At 38.7% G+C, this 25,487-nt stretch overlaps 1 protein-coding gene across 1 annotated transcript in view; it reads right to left on the reverse strand.

The window, feature by feature from the left end:
• JMJD1C (jumonji domain containing 1C) overlaps window positions 1-25,487 on the reverse strand; it is a 158,865-nt gene that overhangs the window by 106,096 nt on the left and 27,282 nt on the right. The window contains exon 2 of the mRNA XM_063406124.1: window positions 1,453-1,617. Coding sequence (XP_063262194.1) covers window positions 1,453-1,617 — 165 coding nt within the window. The remainder of the gene's footprint in view (window positions 1-1,452; window positions 1,618-25,487) is intronic.

Consider the following 25,487-nt stretch of genomic DNA (forward strand, 5'->3'; position numbering starts at 1 on the left):
TACTTTCAACTTGTGGACAGGATCAGCAGCCAGACTAGAATACTTTATAGAAATATACCCCTCTAAACCCAAGAAGGATCTCTGTCCTAGAGGGTGAGATTAAAAGCATGCAAAATTGCAGAGCACTTAGACACTAAGCTAAGTTTTTAACACATTTTAAAATACTCATCTCAACCAAGGAGAGATGGGTGGCTTCAAAGAGCAAATGACATGGCCCCCTAAAACTAAAAATTCTTGCTGAAGGATGTACTAACGTGCCTGTACAAGCAAATATAGGACTCAGCCTGTACAGCCAGAAATGCAATTTCTGTACTTTACTCAAGTACATTAGCACAAACATACAAACTGAGCTGAGCAGGAATATTAACTGAAGAGGAATAAGTCAATCCCAAATCATCTATGGGTTTTTTTTGACCAGAATGCTTCATGACCTTCAGTGTGACTGTTGCCACTCCAGTTTCAAAAAAATTATCCCACAACAGCATTCCAAGAAATCCATCAGGTGCTTAGAGACGAGAAGATGAAGAGTATATTGAAAGGAAAGAGATACAGCAAAAGCCAGGGGAAGAAAATATCATCATCTAAATTCATTATGACTGTAAATATCTAAAAAAAACCAGAGTAAAGTTACAGATATTAAGCTTATTATCAAATATATCTAAGACTTCCCTTCACCATTTTCACAAATTTGTTGGAGCCCCCTTTCACCCACCAGCCTGTGAGGAATCTTCCCCAACTGTATACAAAGCAAAACCACCCAACACAGGAGGTTCCCAAAATCTCACACCTATTTGGCTCTTCTGAAGACTTTGATAGCACTACTAGTTTCTTTGGAGAAAAAAGGCACACATGTTTAAAGCTTTTTAGATTATCTCATCAGATATATCTAAAGGCATGTCACAAATGCACACAGCCTCCCAGCAGTTATCTCAACAGCTTGAAATGCTCGGGCACCAATCCAGAAAGAACAGAGTCACAAGTATCACCTCATAAACCAGGCAAACAATTACCACTTACTTGATTCGTCTTTTCTCATCTTTCTGAACTCTGACCTGAATTTCAGATACCTTCTTAGGTAGTTGAGGTAGCTTAGGGGTTTATTTTTCCCCTTAATTTCAATCCTTCCCAGAGCAGTAAGATGTGTTACTGCTAAGTTTATATTGTAAGATGCTTTGACTATGTAAAGTGACATTAATCCTATTATGTCGCTCAGAGAGCTCTTTTGCAGTGCTTTAGGTTGATTCAAAAAGGAAGATGAGTGGCTACCATCTCATCACTCTACCCCTCCAACACAAACATGCTTTACTTGTTTTTTTCTTACCCTTTTCTTACCCCTTCTCCCCTTCTATGCTCACCACTTTCCACCATCACTTGGGTAACCTAGACAGTTTCTTAAGGACAGAATTAAAGAGATTAAATGCTTTAGTAAATGCAACTGTTAAAGTATCTTACCAATGCAGGCCATTGAATTTGTTTGATCTTTGATCCCTGAGTCTGGCTTGGGTCCTTTCTTTTCGCCCAGACCAGCTGGTACTCCACCAAGAAGGCTGCAAAATCTTCATAAACTTTAACCCATTCTCGCTTTTCCCATTCCAGGTCATCAAATTCCACATATACCTGGGGAAATTTAAGAAAGGAAAGGACACACATTATTACACAGCATATGTTCATCTACACACACTATTCAATGCATACATTAAAAATTTTAATTCAAGTTTTTTATATTACCCATTTTAATGCTATTGTTTTGAAATTATACAATCAGTTCCTGCACCATAGAAAGCAGTTTTCTTGATAGTGCATTTGTGCTGAAGAGAGAAGAGTTACATTTACTGAAACATTACCACTAACATTGGGTGTCTTATCTCATGAACAAAAAGTATTACACCAAATATTTAATAGTAGCTTTCAAGTGATACATACAGCTATCTACATAATCAGAAAGTTTTAAGGAGACTTCTCATTTTCAGTTCAAATACATGTCATGCCACACAAACAAACCAACCAACCAGTGAAATGGTTTTAAGGGAAAAAGTTGTTAGTTGGAACGGCGCCAGAAAGGACATCCTGAGCCTGCAGACCTTGCTGCTACTGCAAGCCAGTCCAACACACAGCAGCTCACAGAAGCAGCTCGGTTTCTTGTTGTTTCTGTCCCTCCTGCAATCCAGCTCAAAAAAAACAAACCAAACAAGAAACAATATCACCAGATTTTGTTTCCAGCTAGATTAATGTGGAGCCAGTTTGTAACTATTTCATCTTGTGCTATCCCTGTCCCCCCCAGCACAGAAGAGCTGTACCTGCTCCCCTCAGCTGCATCCATTAAACTACTGAGTTAAATACACCAAACCTTTTGTCTCCTCTTGTGCAGGGCAGAGGCACCTCAAAGCTATCCAAAAGCTATCAGCATTACCAGACACCAAACTCTGCTCAACCTATTACATTTCAAAATTACAGAATTTATTTTAAATTTAAAACTCCCTCAATGTAGTACATTGTTCTCTTTTCCCAATGATGAGAAATTTCATAAGAAAAATCAGCTGGCAAAACACAAAAGAAGTCACTGCTTGTTACACTAAGTGGAGAAGGAGGGAAGATGCTTTCCTACCCTTCTGAACTTCAGCCTTCAGCCACACCCAAGGCACTGTCCAAAACTGGAGTTTCTTCCTCTATCCGCCTCTGAGAACTTAAAATCACTGTCACAGAAATATTCTTCTCTTTTAACTTGGGTTAATTTTAGGCCTACAACATACTTTCTTGTCTAGACTTTCTGTCTCACACTTTCAAACGTGTTCCACACTGTGCTCCTTCTCATCTTGTCCTTCCCCCTTCCGAGAACACAAATTTCCACCAAGCCACTTCTCACTCCCATACCCAAGTTCATCATCCCAGTTTTCCCCCATGGATACTTTTAACCCATATTATTCCCACACTTTCCTTTGCCCTTTTCTCTTTAAAACATCAGATCCAGAAGTTCCTCTCACCCCCACTATTCATTACTACAGCTATCGCCTCTTATTCTAACAGAGCAAGTAGAAAACAGCAGCAAAAACTGTTTTCACTGAAAACCCCACTTTTTAATAACTTAATTTCTAGACACTAATTCTAAAATATGTAATAAAGTTGCAGAATATTCATTTCTTAATGAAAGAAATGAATATTCATTACTTAACAGTTAACAGTAAACAGAGTCAAACTAAAACACTGGCAGGAAAGCAGATCATATCCCAAATCATTCTAGCAGCATTCATTATCCTGTATTTGTAGCTACTTTGAACCCTTCAGAAGAAACATTCATTTGTAAATTTTGTCATTTGATCAATTGTAAAGACAACCTTCAGTGACAGTACAGTTAAAAATCATTCTCTAAATTCACCTTCCTCCTGGCCTCTCCTCCTGCAAATTGCACTCAATTATTTCAGACTGGTCAAATAATTTTGTTTGAGTATCTGGGAAGACACTTCATTTGGGTAGTCTATAGCAAGGTGCTAAGAGGTTAGGCAGCAGACCTCACACAGCAGTAGACTTTTAAAAAAAAGGAGGCAAGGGGAATCAAGTGAATAAATATTTTTGGAAAACACAGATAAGTCTAAAGCGGAGTTGGCAGTTTAGAAAGAACCACACTAAAACATACTGTATCTCCTGGACACTGGCCAACACTTGTGGCTAGCTGTGATACAATCTAGTGTTTGTGTGCAAGTTTTGCACCCCAAATAAACCCAAACCCAGTGCAGTGACAGTGGGAGTTAGTGCTGAGCTATCTGCAGTCTCCTGGCACTATATAATTAGCTCCTGAAAGGAGCAGCTCCAGGCAGCTCCAGGAGAAGTGGAGAAGGGAGCGTGGCGCGGAGCCAGGCTGCCATGGCCCAGGGCACCGCATTCCGCCTCTGGTACACACACACGGAGCTGGGGATCCTTCTGCCAGCTCCGCCACTCGCACGTTGCCATGCCAAGACTGTTCACTGTCTGCTGGCTTTTGGAAGCTTATTTTTGAAAAGCAGAAGCAAGAGAGACAAAATGCAGTGCCCAGTCATTGCCCATTCTCTGTTTGGCTGGGAAATGAATTTTTCTAAGGCAAAAGTGAAGCCTCTGAAGAACAGAGGCTTACCCTGACCTCCCACACAGAGACGAGCACTATCTCAAACAGCACAATTTATGAAAGGGAGTAAAAAGGGAAAAAGATGAGGAAAGGAAGCAATCCAGCAATCTACGCCAACAAAATACAATATAGAGCCAAAGTAAGACCCTCTAAGGAGTGCAAAGCCTAAAAATATTTAATCTTTCTTGCTCCACTGACAGAATCTATACAGCAAGAAACTCTATGACATTTGCCTCCCTAAGAATGAATGTTGATTTTGAGATTTTTGAGCCAAATTTTGCTTCCTTGCCTTGTCAGCTATTTGTGAATAGATATTGTATGTTCGTGTTCCCAGAGTCGCTGAAGTCTTCTCACCACGTATGCATTCTCTTGAATAAAAAGGAGAAATTCCCACTGGGATGATATTATATTTATAATTGGCATTAATGTGCTAATTTTGTAACTCATTGCTATTTTCCAACAGGAAGCAGCATAAGCTTTGAGCATGCTTTTCCAAGTAAAGCAAGACAACAAATTTGTTTCCAATGGAGTCAGCCAAGCAATTGCAACAACATATTGTTATTTTAAAGCCCAAACACAACAATCATGGTGAAATTCTCTACATGCAGCTCTGTGATCGAGAGTTTTCCAGTCATTTCTGCTCCAGCAAAATACACCTGACCAAGCAAATTCTGAAACCCTTTAGAACTGTCACAAAAGCAGTGCTGACTTCCAAAAAAAATGACTTAAAATGTTAAAAAGCATCGTCCATGCATCATCCACTTTCCTAAAACTACTTGAGCGCATTGTTTAAGTTCTGTTTGCTCCTTTAGGTGAGAGTACAGTTTCCCCTTTATTCACCTAATAATTGTTAGCAAAATGTTTACTTCTAGGAAGAAAAAAATCCAGGTAACCTTTCTGAAGATGTTTTCAATAAGCCAAAAAGCTCTACTTCTGTACAATATTAAACAGCCTTTCTTCAACAGCAGTTTGGCTGCTGACTTCAAGGTGAGCCTCAGAGCACATCCCACTGGGTTTTACTCCTCACACTTCTATATTAGAACAGATAGAATATATCCATGTCCAGTTATTACACATTTATACTTTATAAGCAAATTATGAATGCTGAGAACTCCAGACTCAGATGCAAGAAATTATCTGTGCAATTCAAACTTCTTAGGTATGCAGGTTCAGATAGACCAAGACCTGTTAGCACATAATCAAGGTTCAAAAACTAGCTGTCAATTTGCCAGCCTTGTGATGTACGGTCAAGTGAATATACAAATGTAAACTTTGTATATAATTTAACAGAAATTCATCTTAAAAAACACAGCTGTAGAAAAGGATGTTTCAGAGGCAATAAATAAGAGTATTTTTACAACAGGAGGGGTGTTTTGCTTTTACAGTCCATGGTACCATCACTGAAGGAAAAGAAAAATTTTCGGTTTGACACTTTCAAGTTATACAGAGTAACTAAAAGAATCAGAAAAGACATTACAAGATGTCACAGCACAATTCAAAATACAAGTCCAAATTAGTTCTTTCCTTTTCATATTCCCCAATGTTAATTGCAACCTGCAAATTTTAATTCTGGGGAACAAGCACTTTATGGGATGTTTAAGAAAGGTTTATTCTTGGCCCAGTAACAAGGGTTCCGGGAGTTTCTTGCTTTTGAAAGCAAATCTACCTACAGGGAAGGAAACCCAGGCAGCACCTCCTGCTGCTGCCAGAGGGGGATGTAGGGATCCCACACTGAACTGTCACTGGCAGTGATGGGGGTCTGACATGGGCAGGGATGTCTGGAGTTCTGACACGTTGCTCAGCTCTGGTGTGCTTTCTCAGCATAGTACACAGCTGAAAATTAAAGTACATACACTCTGAAAAATCTCATCCATCTCCTGATTGAGAGGGATGTGATTGCCAAACATCAAGCTGGTATAAACTCAGGCTAGTTGTAAGTTCATAGGGAATGGAGACAGCAAGGGTGCTTTTATGAACCTTAATCTTCCCATCCTGTTCCCAATACCCTTGACTTCTCAGGTTTTTACAAATTGTTTCTTTCATGGAGATGGCCTTACCCAGCAGTCAAGTCTTTCTATATACATCTTAACCTAATCAAATGCAATCGAAGCACAAGTTACTATAAAGCAAAACAGCTTAACACAGGAAAATTATTACTTTGTTATGCAAGTGCTACCCATTTCCACAGGGAAAAGTGGTGAAATAGCAACCAAAGGCAGGAGTCGGGAGTTTTTAATAAAGGGCTTACAATGTTGCTTTTTTGTTACCAAAATTTCCTGTCTTTGACATTAGCATTTCACAGTCACTCTACAATGAAAAGAGCTCATTTAAAACAAGCATTTTAAAATACATTGGCATTCCCCATATAGCCTAGAAGCAACTGAAACAGCTGAAATAATGGCAATAGATTGGCCTTTAACTAGCAAATACTTTAGTATTAAAAGATGGGGTTTACTGCCTCCACATATTCTTAAAAATAGACATTATTTAACTGCAGATCAGATGTGTTCATTCACTTATATTTGCAGTCAAGAAAGTCCCTAGTTTTGACAAAAAGTACTAAGTGTACCGTGTATTTTTTACCCAGGGTAAGTAGATAGCCACAATACCACAGAAAGTCTCTGAAGACCTGAAAATGTTCTTGACAAAACTGGTATTCCACAATTTAAGGAACATAATAGCTGGTCTGTAAAATGCCTCTAACACTCAAGCACTAGAAAAAAAATCTGTAGAATCAGATAGATGTTTTACAACATGAACACTAAAAGCTCCTTAGAAGATGGGACAAATTAGCAGTGAATTATTTTATGCCGTTTCAGCTCTTAAAACATGAAATTGTTTGAACTAATATTCAAATCTGCACATCTGTTTTGATCATTTGTGGAGTTTGCAAGAAGTAATAAATTTAAGGGCAGAAGACAATTTTCTATTAAATGAGAAGAGAAAGTCCTCCTACTTTCAGATGAGCTGTGGAAATCAAAGGGACAATTTATTGAAGATTAAATCCTGTTTGATATACCCTTCTACCATGAAACATCATACTGATAATTCATAAGACTTAAATTCTCTGTTTATTCAAAAGAAAATGGAATAGGTGTAGTATCTCAGCAACAGTCCTCAATCATAAGCTGGAAAGTTGATGTGTACAAAAAGAGATCTGGTTCATTATCTGCAGAGTAATTAAGTCTCTGTTGCTTCAGGATTGGCAACTGCTTGCAAATTTTTTTTTTTCTTTTTTTTGTGGTGTAAAATGATTCTAGGTCTGTCCAGCAGGAAAGCACCAGCTACAGCTCCTGTGAAATGCAAGGAGACAAGCCCTCCAAAAACACCGTTCTCATTACTGAGGGAAGGAGAAAATCTGCAGCCTCAGGATCATCTGCTCAAATATATAAACTGTAGAGGAGCCTGTATCGTTGCCTGAGTCACACAGTGACAGACACACTCAAACTGAGGCCACACTTTTACTGCCAGCATTGCTCAATACACTTCAGAGATGGCAGGATAAGGAAGACAACCCTGCTCTCCCAACAGGCTTCTGAATAAAGCACAGCTACACACTCACTGCAAGACACATCAAATATATGCCATGTGCAGAGGGGAACAGGGCCAGATGTAGCAAATACATGCTCCAATAAACATGGATTTTCCAGGTAGCTTTCTTATATTAAGCTTTAAAACATAAATATCCTACAAATACAGAGAGGCCTTGAAAAAACCAATTATTTATTATCAGAAAACAGCAGTCTCAAGGTACATTTACAGGGTAAGAAACAATCAACATGTACAGTTTATGGTTCATTTTCACACCTTAATTCTCATTCCCCAGTATGCATGCATGAACTCTGGCAATAAAATAGCCTCTGCAGAAGAAAAATGCAGGAAAAATGGTTGCAAAACTGAAGAAAAATACCAGTACTATTGCAACAGCCTGCTGCAGTCTGTAGCTTGGATTGCTAAGCAACCAGCACATCACGTAGGGCACGAAGTAGAGATTGCAGAGAAGACGACAGAATAAAAAAAGCATTCTGCTTGCATGCCCCAATACCATCCTTGAAAATAAAGAAAACCATCTAACACAAGTATATAACTTTCATCCCACAATTTAAAATGCATATTCTGAACAGAAAGCCAAAGGGGAAAAATATGATCTACATTGAAATGAAAGGGGAAAACCACCCATACTTCTTGTATGTGAGTTTTAAATTAATTTCTCAAAGAAAGACTTCTCTCTGATAAAAAGAAAATCTACGGGAATGCCAAGTTTTACTTTACAAGCTATTTAAATAACTGTAAGTATTTAAGTCATTCAGCATACCTACTTTGCAAATCTTTTTCCAAATTCAAATCTTAACAGCAAAGTGAAGTGACATGCAAACCAGAAATTAAATCGTGACTCTACTGGACTTAGAAGGAGACCAAAGTCAAGTAGCCCCATTTGAAAGACATTTTATATTCCAGAAATTTACTCAATTTCTTATCCCAAACAAGAAATACAAATGCCTTACTATTTCAAGAAATCACAGCCTATTGAATCATAACTAGGTAAAATATGCACATCACACAAAAACCTCCTGGCCCTTCAGGCCTGAAAATAATCTTTCAAATTCTTTTCACCATTGTACAACATAGGAAACTTTCACTGTACCTAAATTTCTAAATGATCATATCTAAAAAGAGCAGTTAAGAAGCACACAAACTATAGAAAGCCTACACAATCAATTTAAAAATAGATTTTTGTTTTCAAATCAGATGTGATTTTAAATAAGGTAAACTAAAAGCCAATTTTAAAACTCCAGTGATTTAGATGACTTGTCAAAAGCAATTAATCTGTGCTTATACTGACATTTGTAATGTCACACTAAAAAGACCAACACCTAGCAATAATGATTCCTTAGTAAGTGATAGGTTTCAATTTTAAATTGTTATGCTGGGTATATGTCATTTGAAGACGTGACTAAAACCAACAAAAAATAACTATCAGACTATTTAAAATACTAAATATTAATGGATTTCAGTCAGTTCTTACAATGTAATTGTTTATTAATACAGACAAAGCTTGTCCACCAGGCCATCAGCAATCACAATGCACTACAGGAGGCTAAATTAAAGTGATTGGTGAAAGGAATAGGTCACCTCCTAGTCAGAATTCATCAATTGCTATTGCTCCTCATCCCCAACATGAGACAGAAAGAGCAATCTGCCTCTCTGGAGGCAGGAAACTTAACCAAGCAACTGGCTGGTGCTTTAGCTAGCAAGGTATGTCTGCAAAGCCACTCCTGGGGAAATAGCTCAACTTCAATCCTCTGAGAGTGTAAATGCACCAAGCTGGCACTCGGGAGATGATCAGGACCTGCACAGGGAGCTACAATACTCGAGTTTTTCTGATGTCCCACTCCAGCTGCATAGCCCGAGCCTGAAGCACTGCTAAAGGGAACCAAGGAAGTGCTAAAAGCACAGGAGTTTTCCTCGTGCAACCAAGACAATCCAATCTGCCATCTTCAGCAGAGGAGGAGCCAAACCAGCCACCTTTCCAAGGTCCAAAGGACTGACCCCGACTAAGGACCTCAAAGTACTCATCACTATCTACCCAGACAGGTTCAACCTGATTTATATGCTGCTAGAAAAAGTGGTGTCCTCTCAAACGTGCAGTGCAGACACTGATTAAGCACTGTACTTTGGAACAGCAGACCTTTATTTGAAGTGAAACAGGAGTGAGACTGTAAAAGAAAAGCAAGGTTTTGAGATGAACTTTTGATACTCATGCTTTGGAATCCAGGCTAGGAATGACCAAGTGCCTCTGCATGCCCACATCATTCTCCAGACAAGCCAAACAAACCAGGAGTGGGCTCACAAACAATTTCCTTTTTGTCAGATAAAGCCAGAGATAGCAAAAAGACACCAGCAAATCCTTAGCATAGTGACAAATCACCAGAGGAAGCTGGCTGGTAGATTTTGTTTGCACTAGAGACATTTTCTCAAGGCCTAACTCATATCAACAGCAAAAATTCCAGCAGACAAACCCACTCAATTCCTTGCTTTCTTTGGTTATCTTACAGGAATTAAGAGAACTATGGAGGACTACTCCAAGAGTAACCAGGAAACCAAGAGAAAAATTCAGCAGCCAAAAAGAGACAGTATATTGGAATTTTTATAAATTATTGTCAATTACAAAATAACAACACCACAGTAATTGCTCTTGTAACCAAAACTGTTAACCTTAGGCAACAAGCCAACCAAACAAATCTCAGCAAGTAGATGAGAAAATAGCAGTAATAGTAACAATAATCATAATCTTCTGAAGCAAGACAAAATGTTGGTGAAATACTTATCTACTTCTTTGATCATCTGGTAAAATCTTTGGAGATATCTTCCGGGCCTTTTTTCCATTATAAAAGGACTAGAATATTTGAGTATGGAAGTTAGTGTACTTATCAATTACTTTAAAGCTTCATCTCTTATTAGAGAAGAACATATTACAGTTTTAGCAGTAGTTTGCTGTCCTCTTTCCTCCTTCACATGCTATCTAAAACCACACTGCAAGCTGTTTCTCCTGGTCCTGACAAAACCATCTCTAAGCAGAACAATAACGACAACCAGTTTCTGAATTCTTCCTAGCTAAGATGCAGAGATATTTGACTTCAGCTGTTTTACCCAAGTTCTATTTTTTGGAAATCTAAATTCTTGAAGTCTTGTAGTGTTGTGACTGTATTCAGTGCTACCTCACAAGCTGAATTACTTTGTTCAAGAGTCAACTTAATGTTACTAGTCCAGCTTTTGAGTTTCAACCTCCTCTACAATCCATCTTTCAATACTACATCCCTGTTTCCCTAACACTTGCCTAGTTCTTCACACTGGAGTCATCACTCACTCAAAAAGACTCCCATATAATTCTTCTGATATAACTAAAAACTTGAAGACACCTGCTAACAAAAGATTAACAAACAAAACTTACCCAGGTCTACTTCTTTCCTATAGGTTAAGTGCAGCATTAGACAGAAGAGTAAGATCTGTACTCAAGAGGTTGAAGCTCCAAAGGATTAACATATAGACTTTTAAAGTCTCTATGATCTTCCTTTATTTTTCCATCTGATACCAAACTGCAAGGCTAGACTTTCCAGAGAAGAACTGGGTCACTACAGTTCATAGTTCAGCAGTGCATAAATGTCCACAAACTGGGATCAAAGTTCATTCACCTCTGAACTGAGATATCTCCAACTATTACTAAAAGGCCAGAGGAGATTAAGAGCAGGGCTGGTGGGACATGTGAGCAAACATGACATCAGGAAACAGCCTGCCAAAGTTGAGCAACATTTTGGGAGCAGGAGAGGAAATGTAACCACGGCTTCCTGAGGGTTTGGGCTGTCTTAATCCACATTCTCAATCTCCTTTTGTCAGAGTGGCCACTCCTGAGTCACAGATATGTAAATGTCTGACCAAAAAATTACACCTCTATAAAAAAATAGGTGAACCATACAGAAATACAACAGCATGATAAGTAATTTAGGAAATCATCTTTTCCATTTCATAATCTTAAGGAGATGGATTACATCAGAATGAAGACATTAGCAATGTGGACAGTCTGGTCCCAGCTTAATAGAGCACTTATCTTTTGTCAATGCATTTCAAAAGTCTTTTAATAGTAATTTGCTTGTGTTTGGTTTTTTTGTAAAAACAACCAAAACAACAAAAAAAACCCCACCCCAAACCAAACCCTTCAGTCACTGATGCTGAGTTGGGAGGCTCTGCTCTCACTCCATGACAGCAAGTCCCAATGTTTGTGCTTCATCCCCATCCTCTAGACCAAGAGTAAATCACTGCTGCCTCCTCTGACCACAGGTTCCTTGGGAACTGAGATTATATTTACATGACAGAAAGTATTGCAGATTGAATGGCCGTGGGGTTTTAGGTGCAACTGAGGTGTTAAAAGTCAAATGGAACTGGATGATGGAACTACAAAGACAGCCAGCTCCTCTGAACAACTGCCCACTTTGTTGTTGCAGCTGCTAAAGCTACAGCACAGGAGGAATGGCTTCAAATAAACACAATTACTGATGCGGAAAAGCTTCAGGAAAACAGGGGTGAAAAGCACTTCAGCTTACAGAAATCACTCATGATACATACATGAAAATTCTCTTTCAATGTGTTTGTCTACTGGTGTTTTTCAGAAGAGCGACTTTTGCTCTGTCATCTAACATCACTTTTTGGCCTTCAACACAATTTCTCAAAAATGTGAAGTCATTTAACATTTTACATCTTGAGTATTAACTTATTTCAGTATCACAATTGTTCATATAGAGAAATACTTGATTTTTACCTTAATTGCATGGATGTTTTAAAGCTTACAGCATATCTTTTGTTAATTAGAAATTATCCTAGAAATATCCAATGTACTTCAACTCAAAAAAGTGAAGGCAATGAAATATTATGCATTTTCAGCTCTCCTAGTAATTGCTTTCAAAGGAGGAACAATAGATCCATTGATAAGACCAACAGAACAACAGATCCAACAGATGACACAACCAAACCTTTAGTGCTTAAGGGCAGAAGTAAAGACATAAGAACAAAATATTGGCAATGAGTATACATCAAAAGCTGCCTAATGAACCAAATTAATCACCTTAATTACTGCATTAGCCATCTCTGGGTAACTTACTAGTGAAAATGTCAGACACTCCTTGTCACAACAGCAAGGAAAATATTTTTGAATAAATGGCATTTTAAAGAAGATTGTGATGATAAATTAAAAAAAAGTTTGTTTATGCACAATGGTTTTATAGACTGTAACTATAAGGGCTGTGACTGGGATTTAAAATAAAGTCCTCCCTGCAATTGAAAATGCTGCAGAGAAGAGAATAAAAAATCATTAATTCAGAACTGTACATAATTTTCTCACCATCTGTTCAAGTTTCTGGAGCAAAACAAGGTTTACTGTATGTCCAAGACAGCTTTTAATGCTAGAAATGATACATACAATAAATGTACTGCAAAATGAGGACTGGTATTCTTTACTTCTTCTTTCCCCCCTTTAATTTCCCCACTATCATCTTGCTTACTTAAAATTAAGATATAGTTTTTTGTATCCCCTGAATCAACCATTTCTATACACAAAAAAATGCAGGGCAACTTTCCTCAAGTTTTCAGCACTCCTCTTTCAGCAAGTTTATTTTCTGAGGAGCTCCTTGAATTCCAATAATCACTTACGCTTAGAATCTTTTAAAATAAGTATGACTGTAACCAAGTCCTTTTTTTGTAAGAAATGTTAGCACAACTTTATCTACTCCAAGTTCTCTGAATCAGAAAACATCTTGAAAACAAACAAAACCATCCCACAAGTGCAACTGATTCTGTACCTACAGTTACACAGAATAAAGACAAGACTTTTGGAAAGACGTCAGGAAATTAGGTAAGGCCTTCATGACCTCCAGAGGTAACTCAGGCAGCCCCAGCCTTCCTGCAGTGAAGAATTTGACAATTTTACTGTATTATGTTAAATCAGTGCAAGAGAAGATAGAGCACAGACACGTCACGTTTGTTCCCATTCCCTTAGGGAATGAGCAATAAAATTACTGTTCAAGTTAAGGGACACGAGTGTTCCCTTCAGGAAAATGAACACACAGTAAGATGATATTTTCGACTACACTCATCAGCTGCAGAACTATTTGTGGTATCAGATAACTGCAGTTTTCATTGATAGTGATAAAGAAGTGAATCTGTTTTCAAAACATATCAGGGAATGACAACTGAGGTTTCTACCTTGCTTTACAAAATGCCTTCCACTTCTCTCCATGAACTGTTTGAAATCTGGATGTTATTTCTAACAGTCAGTCACATTTCCTTGTGAATTGTATGCAAAATACACCTTCTGCTGCAGTCAACTTACTGTGCATAAGAAAGGAACAATTACTCATGTGAAAAAGTCCACTTAGCATTCAAGACAAAAATGCAAGGCAGAGAAGTCTGTCTCCTACAGTCCACAAGCATTAATACTGCAATAAATTAAAGGAATATGCAATAAATACTTTTGAAAGTAATGCTCATTATTGGATTCCTTACAGCTTTTTGGTTCAGTTATGTCAATGTGATACAAATAACTCATTTATCGTGATTATGAAGAGTTTTAAGCACAGCCAAGATCTGCAATCCTGCAACTTTGATATACTCTGTATAGACAACAGTTGCCAGCATTTCAGACAAGTACATATACACATATTTTTATTCAGTGCGTGTATGAAAATAACTGCATGGAGAGGGCCAAGGGGGTGAAAAAAGCCATGTCTTTCTCCCATGCATTTCACTTCCCACAAAACCAGCAAGATCAAAAACCTTTACTCCCCAGTCATTGCATTAAAAAAAAAAGGAAGGACGGAACACCACAGCTAAAACCTATTCCTATTTTCTTTCTCAGGGTGGGAAGGAAATCACCACTGATGAACCAGACAAACAAATATTTCACCCACTCAGGGAATCAGTTCAGTTCTACCATCTCCCACTACCTCATGTTTGGATCAGGAAATGAAGGCTGAATAAACAAGACCCAGAAGCAACATTAAATGTGCTGCGTACAAGCAGGGACAGCTTTGCTAGTTTTGCTTATAAAAAGGAATCAGAATATTAGTTATATCCCAAAAAAACTTCATCTGATTTGGTACATAGATTATTAGATAACAAAATGAGCTGCCAAGGAATTTTGGCACAAATTCATGGGAATCATAAAATAAAGAGACATACCTGACAAGTTCCATAGCACTGGAAAAATTAAGTGTTCTTGAGCACTGAGAGCAAAGGGCAAAGATTTCCAGGCTTTGTAATGTCTGTGGCTTCTCTTACCATCACATCCCTTCCCTCCTAACATTCATGTTAAAAAAAAAAAAACAAAACCAAAAACAAAACCAAAATAATTTCACAGGATACAATGGATATATTTTGCCCAAGAGCCCACAATAGCAGGACTGGTTGGCAAGACTACCCCTTGCTCTCAATACAGTCTATTTCCTTAAAATGTTTTCTGCACCCAAAATTGTAATAAAAAACTTTAAAACCTCACGCAATCAAATTTTTTTAAAAAGCACACATGTATACAGGATATCTAATGCCCAGACAAGATCAATCCCCTTGCAATTACTTGATTTTTAAATTTAGAATCAGAAATAGACAACTTAGTAATTGTATTGTTCTCATTTGAAACCTCTAATCCTGTAAATAATTATTCTTTCCACATGCATCACACTGAAAAACAATTGCAGAGGTCTGAGGAAAGCCAGCACCTGCAGGAAAGGGTTTAATCTGGCAACTGCTGGTGTTGTTGAGTTATTCAACACATAAATCTCTCTTTAAGTCCCACCTCTTTCCTGTAGCTCTAAGCGTTGGAGTTTGAGAAAACAGAGCTCGTTTCATGCTGAACTCCCACCACTGAGCAGCTGAATCCCCTGCATTGCTTAGGATACTGTTCGTGAGAGCAGACTGCACATGGAGTCATGCAACATCCTGTTCCAAGCCAAATGCTCCAGATGGGATATGTTTCACTGCTGCCTCCCCCTCCCCAGCCCATTTCAGCTTGTTCTTTTTTCTTTGAAAGCATTTATCCCAAACTGGTGCTGTAACAGCACGCTAAAACTGACCTTTTAAGAAAAATACAGACAAACTAAGACTTACGTAAAATCTAAATGTCTTTACTACAAAAAGAAAAAACCCACACCACTTACATTATCAAAATATTTCCATTAGCTAACCAATTAGCAAAATGGTGCATATTAGAAAATAAATTACTTGATGCAGCTCTATACTGCAGGAAAATCTGCCTCGCTTCAAAAAGTTTACTAATAATTTAGAAGCTTAACATTGTCACGCACGTTACTAATCTAATGGAAGTCCTCATCAACATAAGGGAAAAACTGTCTCGTCTGCTGATCTCTGTGAATGCTGGCAATTTCTCAAACATCTGCTAAAGGTCAGATTTCCACTGCATGGAACCAATCAATGAAGCTACACAACAGTCCCAGCGCCATTGGAAGTGCCAAACAAAGACCACTGTTTTACATAAGCAAAGAAACTCAGCCTGAAATCCTCCAAAACACTACCAGCAAAGTCTGCGCTCCCATCGCCACTTAGGACTTGTCTACCTGGCAGTGGCTGTTGAGATTTATTCTAGTTTTGCTTTTTAGAGCAGAGCTGAGTTACTTAATGCCAGCCCATTTTTCCACATTGTTCAATAGTGGGCAGCTGATACCACATACAAAGAAACATTATGAAGGGGGGAAAAAAGGGGCTTTACTTAAATGCTAATCAACATAATAACAAAGTTTCAGAAAACTGAATATTGACATAATTGGTGCCTTTGTTTCAACTCAGTGACTTAAACAACACATCCCCCCACCGGAGTTCTAAAAAAACAGATCTCAAAGCTAAAAACCAGTCTGAAATCATGAAGATCTGCCCTAAAATCCTTACTGAGCAACCTCAGAAATATAATCCAAATATTCTAACAGATTAGGGAATTGTTGGCTCCTGCTAAAAACAACATGCTCTTTATTTCAACAGCTTATCACATGTCATAAAACCAGTGCTTTAGCAAGAGTCCACACAGAAGAAATAAGTGATCAATTCCAACACTGCTGAAAAGCTGAGCTTGTTCTATTTTTACATGTAAAATGTTATTTTTATATATGGATAATCTGGGATTGATTTATAAGTAAAGCCTTCTGCACACAGAAGAGAAGGGTCAGTAACAAAGCAATCTGACAAATTCAGGGCATTATTTTATGTTAATTATGTGTCACTAAGTGATGTTCAAACTACAAATTTAGGCTTCTTTTCTAGAATAAGCCCAGCGGTGCTCAGTTAGCTCCTGACCCCTTGCCACAGCTGGACAGACATAGCAAATGGTCCCAAGGGGCACCCGAGGGACACCACAGTCCTTACAGAGGGACCCTCCCTTGGAAACCCAGCCAGAAGCACCAGCCAGGACCCAGGAGCATCCCTGGATCAGAGATGTGATTGTGTGAGAGGGCTGTACAGAACACACATACAGTGAGGCGTGGAAAGGGACCAGCACTCCCACAGCAGGACCAGGCTCACTGCAAAGGGCCCTTTAAAGCAAAACAGTGGAAATACAGGTGCTTCTACAGACACCTACCAGAAATTTTAATGGTATGATAAAACTTGGTGTTATCCAAGACACAAAAATAAAATTATTAAATTGGATTTAAATACATCTCTCAAATAAAAGACTCTCTGGTAGTTGGTTTGAGGGTTTTCTTTTTTTATTATTGCCTTATTAAAGCTGAACAGCAATAGGACATGGATATATTTCAAGGAGACAGTTATTTCTCTGTATTAGTTCCCCTTATTCTTTGAAAAATGCATTCAGATCCTTTAAACAACCTTTTTTCCTGATTGTTTCCTGTCTGATCTAGCTGTTAATGTCTGGGCTGATCCCATTTTTGTGGGACACTTAGGGGTACAGAGTTTTGTCACATTTCCAAAAATGGAAGGCAGCCTCAGAAAAGCCTATCAATATCCAGCTGTCTCCTAACTTTCAACCATTCAACCAATTCTCCATTCAAGAGAAGCCAAGAAAATGAACAAACATCTGTGTGAGATGCTTCAGGGAAGAGCACAAGGACCCATAAGTCTCTGTCATGCTCTGTGTTTCTTTCAGCAGGTCTGTACAAGCCACCATTATAAAGGGATTTCTTCAACTGATACTTAGAAACAGCATTATCACCCATAAGGAAAATGCAGCAATATACATCCCAATGGTAAATCTTTGTAAGGGTCACAGATCAATCACATCTTGCGGAGTTTGGTGCTTTTATACGTAAGCGTTAGCAACTGCATTGATATACTTGAGTATAGATTTTATTTTTAAAAATATTGTACTCAAGAAGCAGCCTGACCAGATGGGAGCACAGAATATACACATATATGAACTCAAAGTATTTACATTATTTCACATCTCCACACACGTGTGTGTGTGGAAGAATATTGGTCTGGCATTCCTATTACTTACACTTCTACAGAAGGCAGGACAAGGCATGCTTTACTCTCAGTTCTGAATTGAACTCCATTAGTAACAGTCAGCAGAATCTACTTTTGGGAAAGCCACTGAAGAGGGTTCATTTCTCCAGCTTTCCAGGACACAAACGTCCACCTGTAGCTCAGAGAGGGTGGCAGTTCCCAGGGACTCTCTGATGACACAGTATTACCCCACAAAGCAGTCAATTAAGTGCCTGTAATGCCTGATAAACATAAACTGCACATGCAGAGTGCACCTACACTACCTTTACTGATTGAGCGTACAGCTTGGACATTATCCAGCAAAGGAGGAAGAGGGATGTTAGAGGAGAGCTAGAGGATCTGTAAAGACCAGTTTTATGAGTGCAGGCCAGCTGCCAAAGCATTTACTTTGAACTCTGTGTTACCATGGCTACAACAGCTTAAATCCAGCTCAAGTACATCTGCTCTGCACTGCACTGCACACACAGACTTGTCAGCTTGCTCTGCTTTACTCTAATGCGGCTCACTCACGCTGCTTCTGGAGAATCCACGGAGAAGAAAATTACTGAAGTCATCAGTAACAACCCTCAGTGACACACCTAACTCACAATGTAACCTTGTACCGCCATTACCTAGAGAGAAAAGGGGGGGAAAAGTGCTAAATGCTGCTTCCACAAGAGCTGTGGAGTGAATGACTAACCCAAAGAAAGCTCAAGTAGGTCACATTAGATATTCCCCTATCCTGGCTTCAAATAGTTGGGAAGGAGTTCAGTACTTAGAAAATTTAAAGCTTCTAGTCATGCATAACTATGGCTATCCCCTACAGAATTACAGCACTTATTCATTCTGTACTGAATGGATTTTTAAAAAACAATTTGCAAAAGTTCACTTGTACAAAGGATGTAAAAAGTTCTTTAAATATGTGCTACCAGATTTGCTCCCCAAATCATCTACATGCATATATATTTAAGACTAGTATCTTACAGTTTATTTAGTGAAATAGAGAATATTTTAGATTTAGTAGTAATTTTCTCCCCTGGCTCTTGAGAGAATGAAGAATAATGCTCTCCAGAGAACCTTTTAAAACAACTGCCCTTTTTCCACAACAGCTGCCACTTACTTACTCTCACAGAAGGATGGATGCCATAGGCTGCCTCTCAGCAAAGAATAACTTACTTTGCTTTCATCCTTTCTCAAAGTCATCATCTATATCCCTACTGATAGGAAGCCCTTTCTCCCCTGGGGGCAGTTGGCTTCATTCCCAGTAGCAAAAACAGAAGGCAAGTAGTGACCATCTTTGTTCAGGCAGTTGTGGCTTCAGTCAGACAGAAAAATGAGAAGTTGCAGGCACAATGGAGGGAAATGCACTTTTAGGATCCTTTTGCTCAAAATTAATCTCAATCCTAAACATCCTCAGAGCTGCTGCGTCTGAATTTGCCAACAAGATGGACACACGGAAAGGGGAAAGAGATATGTATTAAAAGGGGGGCGAGAGGGGAGGGAAATAAGGAAGAGAAAATTCAAGAGTTCATAAAGTATCAAGGATGAAAATAAACTGCAGGTCTTGTTGCCCTGAGAGAGACAAAGCAGCTGTAAATCTGTCTGAATGAGCTCTGCATTCTGCAGTTGCTTTGTAGCTGCAGAATGCATAAAACAGCCATCACATGCCAGTCAATCTGACCCTCTGCCTGTTACAAGTCTACTTTAGTTAGCACAGATTCACTCTTTAGGGATTTTCTTTTGTATGAACACCGGATAAGAATGCTGCTTACGTGAAGTGTGAAAGATAGGTCAAACCAAAGAAATTGCCAGAAGAGAACCACATAAAGACTAAAGTCAAGTCTCTCATTTACAATCAAAGGGAGCATTTTACTGGGGAATACTAGGGGCTGGGGAAACACTGCCACGTGGACAAAATGACAAAGACTTACAGAACTACCCTTAGACATTTAAAATAGCATTAATTGTGCTTACCATAATTAACTGCACAGACAGAAAAATGCAGACTTTAACAAAACACAGAGGCAATCCCACTTTTTTCAAAATTTCTGTTAAAAATTGCTATGCAATTGTCTACATAAAATACTATTAGGAAGTTTATGGTTTCAGTATTTCAGTTGTTTGTGTGAAGGTAGCATTCTTTCCCCATGCTAAAATACCAGTGAGACACTCTGCCTTAACTTAGTGGCCCTTAAGACTTCACTGCAATGCACAGAACTACAAAATGTGTTGTATTATTCTGCTGAGTTGACAGAGCATTTCCTGACATTATAGTGCCACATTTTGTAGTCTTTAATTGCTTTCATTGTTTTATATTCTTTCTTATTCCAGTGCAAAATGAAATTAAAGCTAAAGACTGATACACAATAATCTTAACTAGAGCTGTCAAGATGGTTTTATCTCAGAGATGCCTGCAGGTCTTCTGCACTTTAGTTTCATACCTTCTTGAAAATTTTAAGACACAAACTAGGCAGCCAGCTAATTTAATGGGGTTTGTTTCATTAAATATTCTTGCATGTATCAACTGTGATACTCCCTCCTCTCCTCACTTGCAAGGACGTGAATACTCAGTTATAAGAAAGCTTAATTGAAGTATCAAAACGAAATTAATTTAGAAAGCATAATTACATTCTGATCTGTGAGCACATAAAGAGATTACTAGTTGAACTGTCAGCAAAGGCAGCAGTCTGTAAAGTTAAGCAAGCATGTCATATAAAGTAACAATTGGACCAATTTACTCCTTCAGAAGACAAAACAGCAGAATGGGAAAGAAAAAAGAAACACAAGCCAAAGCCCCCAAACTACCAAGGAAACGAAGAGAAAGTCCACATTGCATATCCAACAGCTGGGCAAAATCCAGAAAGCAGAACACGTGCTTGCAAACACAAACACCAACAGATACAGCCAAACTGGCATCATACACATGGTGCCTCTTATTTCACTGGAGATAAAATGGGATTAGTGTAACATCATCTGCTTACACAGATCAGGAAATTAAATTATCACTGTACATTTCACACAGCACAAAAAATATTTTTACAACAGATACACAAATGCAATAAATCCATGTTTATTGCAAGGAAAGAGTTTCACCATACCCAAGCTTGCAAATGCCAGATCTCATCACTGCTCTGGCATCATTATGTGGCCAGTAATTCACAGGCTCTGCAGGGCAAATTAATTATGCAAGTGACAACCAACATCCAAGAGGCTCACCACAGCTGACAGACACTCTAGCTATGGCTATGGTACAACCTAAAAACATTAAAATCTTTTAAGATATTTTTGAATTAATATAACTGATGCTTAATTATACTCACAACCTATTAGTGATCAACTCCAAGAATTAGAGATCTACCCCTGCAATGCAATGGTTGAAGGATCTTGGAGGTCTCTTCCCCAGACTCTCACAGACTAAAAGAGCAAACTTCAAAACGGCAACATCTACACACTTGTACAGCTGCTTTGGTTCTTCCACCTGAGTGCTTGAGCCCAGAAAACAAAGGGGAGGCACCCAAAGAGCCCCAGCACACCCTGTTTGTGTCACTGTTTGTGTCACTGTTTGTGTCACTGTTCCATTCACTGCTGCTCATCCCCTATGTGTGCAGTACCTCAACACTTCTGCTATGGTGACAACTCCCTCCTTCTACAAATGCAAGCATATTCAGGATGATTTGACATACAGGCTGAAGTATTGCAATTACCAATTCTGACAAGGAGGCTTCCTTTATTCTTGCCTCCCAGAATTAGCATGTTTCCATAATTCTTTAAATACCCAGGCAGCATTTAATAACTTCTCAGAGCAGCATCACATAAACCTACAAACTGTAATCATTGATTTCTTATTTAATCCATCTATCAGCTGGCTGATAGATGGATTCATTTCTTCACTGAAGAAATGAACTGAGGCAAAAAAGCATTGTATGGTCAGCTAAATTTCAATGTATGGAAGGGAAAAAAGGAAAAAAGAAACAAGTCCCAGTGATTAGCACTTCAAGGCTTTTTCTAGAGAACTTTGATGTTTCAAGTCTACCTTCCCAAACAGCATTCAACACCTGACAGAAATAAAGGCACCAATGCAAATACTAAGGTATACCATTGGCAACAATGAATATTGCACTGGAAGGTTCACCTGGATTGGGTTTGTGCATAGCTCAAGCCTGACAAGCAGTATGGACAAATTCCAAGTCTTTAATTCTTACAGAAATCCAATTAAATATTTAAATTTCCCTTCCACCTGCAAGAGAAAACACTGAAGATCTAACAAAAAGAATACTCAACATAGAAGGGATTGTGCTCGTTTAATTTTCCTTAGTCTCCTCAGTTTATACTACCATACATTGAAAAATGATTTTGTCATCACCTGACAGCAAAGACTTCAGGAAGCATGAACAAATTTCATTAAGTCTTCAATTTTGATTTGTTACTACATATCCTGAAGCCTCTCATGGTTCTTCAGTAGTAAAACTTGAGTTCCTACAGCATTTCCATGCCATAAATTATCAAGAAAATTTGTGGCAGTGCAATTTTGAACCACGTTACCTGGGTGCAGAGATGTAAAAAAAAAAAAATCTGTTACATTCTCAACATTATATAGATAAACTGCTTCAGGAATTTGATCTTGCTTCCTTGTTTGAATTGAATAACAGTAGCTTATAAGAGACATCTTTCACATCACTCACCGCCTTCTTACAGTTTTGGTTTTTTAGAACTCTTTTTTTCCCCAGATGCAGAAGACAACTGTGAGGTTTCTTATGTTCTTTCATTGTATTACTCTGAATTCCCTAGGAGTTGCAAAATTGAATTTCCTCCCATGACACATTCCAATATCTTACTAGATGCCAAAGCTTTTTCCTCTCTTATGCTTATCTTACCTCCACACCACTGTCCTGCAGCTCTACCTGGCCTGGGCGTCGGGGATGTCACAGCACACGCTGGGGCTCAAGAACATCCATGACTGCACGACTGGTTTGTGACCAGATTAAACCATCACCTGCTGAGCTCCCTGTGCCTTTGCATGCAATGTGTTAATCTGGACTCTCATTCATTTATTAAATATCACTTGATTGAATTCTCCATGTCTTTAGTTATCATCGTTTTATGCACCATATATGGCACTGTAAATGGTCAAGGGATTCAAACATGAGCAAGAACGGGCAGAAAGACAAGTCAAAATTATGGAAATGCTTAAACTTCTACACCTTAATTTTTGTTTCTACATCACAATTTTCTCTGCATCTGTCCTAATACTAGTCTGGAAGAAAAAAAAATGAACAACACATACCTGAAATAAACTTAATAAAGCAAACTGTTGGAGACCTTTGCCCTTGAAGGACATGGGTAGATGTGCCCACCCAACACAGTCCTCCAAAACCACAGGTAAGAGAAGCTGGTAGAGCTGGAGGAGAAGGGGCAGTGAATCTACATGTTACAGAGAAGAAGGAATTCTTGTCTATCAAGACAGACATGCACAACAAACCAGATTCTTCAAGTACAGATGTTTTTTTCCCAGTGAAGTCTAGAAACTTTTCCAGTTTTCTGCTTTAATCATGGAGAGGTGGAATGGTTTTTATTATACATAATAGTCTTAAAGCAGCAACACCAGACTACGTACACACTCTCAGACATCCAGTACCTGCTGCACTGTGCAGTCCTTACTTCCAACTGTGCTACGACAAATTGAAATGCCTATAAAAAATGGATAAAGAAAAGTTAAAAACTTCAGCACTACAGGTCCAAATCCTTTCTTTTGCTATATAACCATTTCTCAGGACAGTGTATCTACTGCCTAGTAACTGCCTCCCATACCCATGTTAACATTTACAGAGCAGGAAAAAACAGGGTTTCCCTGCATTCTTGAGAAACTCCTGGCCAGACACCCATATGCTTTTGGAAAGTAGACCTTGAAAATTATGTTTCTGTCAACTGAAGGTGAGGTGAAAAAAATCCTTTTCTTCTCCTCAAGTGTGTGACTATGGTGCATGTAATTAATCATTTTAAGGGGGATATCTAAGCAGCAATAACACGTAAAAAACTCAGAAAAGAAGCTCCTGGGTGGATGGATGACTCTACTCAGCAGGGGAGGCACAAACTCACTTCAAATACCCTTATTTGAGAAGAATCCAACCACTGTAAAACACCAAAAATCTATACAAAGTCACACATATAAGCAGTATTTTGAATCCCCAATCTCTCCCAGGCTCCTCTAGCCAATAAAACTCAGGTCTGACTTTTCAAGCAGGCAGGAAGTCTTGTCAAGCAGCAGCAGCCCTGATCCCACAAGGAGCTGGAGCAATGTAACATTCATCAGTGTTGTAGCATGTTGAGTTGACAGCTGCTGGGGTCAGCTGGGAGAGCCCCAGTGCTGCACCAACACTGGGGACAGAGGCATTTCCAAATGATCACAGCCCATTGCTCTGCCACACTGCCGAGGAAAAGCCGAGCACAATAAAGGTAATGATTGAAACACTTTCTCAGGGAAGAAAAGATCTCAACAACAATAAACCCTAAAACTCTAACTCCCACATATAAGAGTGGGGGTTTTAAATCTTTCAGGGAAAAAAAAAATAGAAGACATCATGTAAAAGCTAAAACATCAAACACCTCTCTGGTGCCAGGTCACCTCTGTGTATATCTATACACACAAAGCAAGTCACTTCCTTCTCCCTTCAGACACAGCATCCTAAAACATTTTGAAATGGGTTAGCATGTTGTCTGGAAGAGCTAGAAATTCAAAAAAGAAAACCAGCAAACCTGGTAATCTGGCAAGGTTCCTTCTGCAAAAGGAAACTTTACAAAGGAACACTGTACCTACTCAGCAGTGCTGGGTACAAAAATACTACAGAGCCTGTTGATTTATCTGTGCACAAAGATATTTTCATACAACTGGCAAGTCAGGACCTGCAGTGTAATTTAGCCCTTCGGTGAGACTGCCAAAATGGCAAGAGCCAGGCATCAGATTTCTTCCAACAATTAAATGGGCCAGATAGAAACTACCAATCAACTTCCTCACAGAGAACAAAAAATCCATAATAGCAATAGGTTTATGATGAAGAAATGGAATTGACTATTAGGAGAAGACAGCATTTTAAAGGTAGAACATCAATGCATTAGTCTGCAAACTACTGCACCTAACAGCTGAAAGCCAAGTCTAAAAAGAGACTCTGCTGATTAATTTCATTTTCCTGCTGCTAAAAATCAACAATGGCATGCAACACCAGGCAACAGGAACAAAATACATGCCTACATGTCCAGGAAAATATCAATTAATTCTTTTTTTAAGTGGAAAGAATTAAACACACTTTGGAAAGCTCATGCTAGAAGATGGAGTAGTCAAGCAGTAAAGAGAAATACAATTTGCATGTGAAAGGCAAGGATTATTTAAGTCAGGGAAGCA

The sequence above is a fragment of the Prinia subflava genome, chromosome 9, assembly GCF_021018805.1.
Source record: "Prinia subflava isolate CZ2003 ecotype Zambia chromosome 9, Cam_Psub_1.2, whole genome shotgun sequence".
Lineage (NCBI taxonomy): Eukaryota > Metazoa > Chordata > Aves > Passeriformes > Cisticolidae > Prinia > Prinia subflava.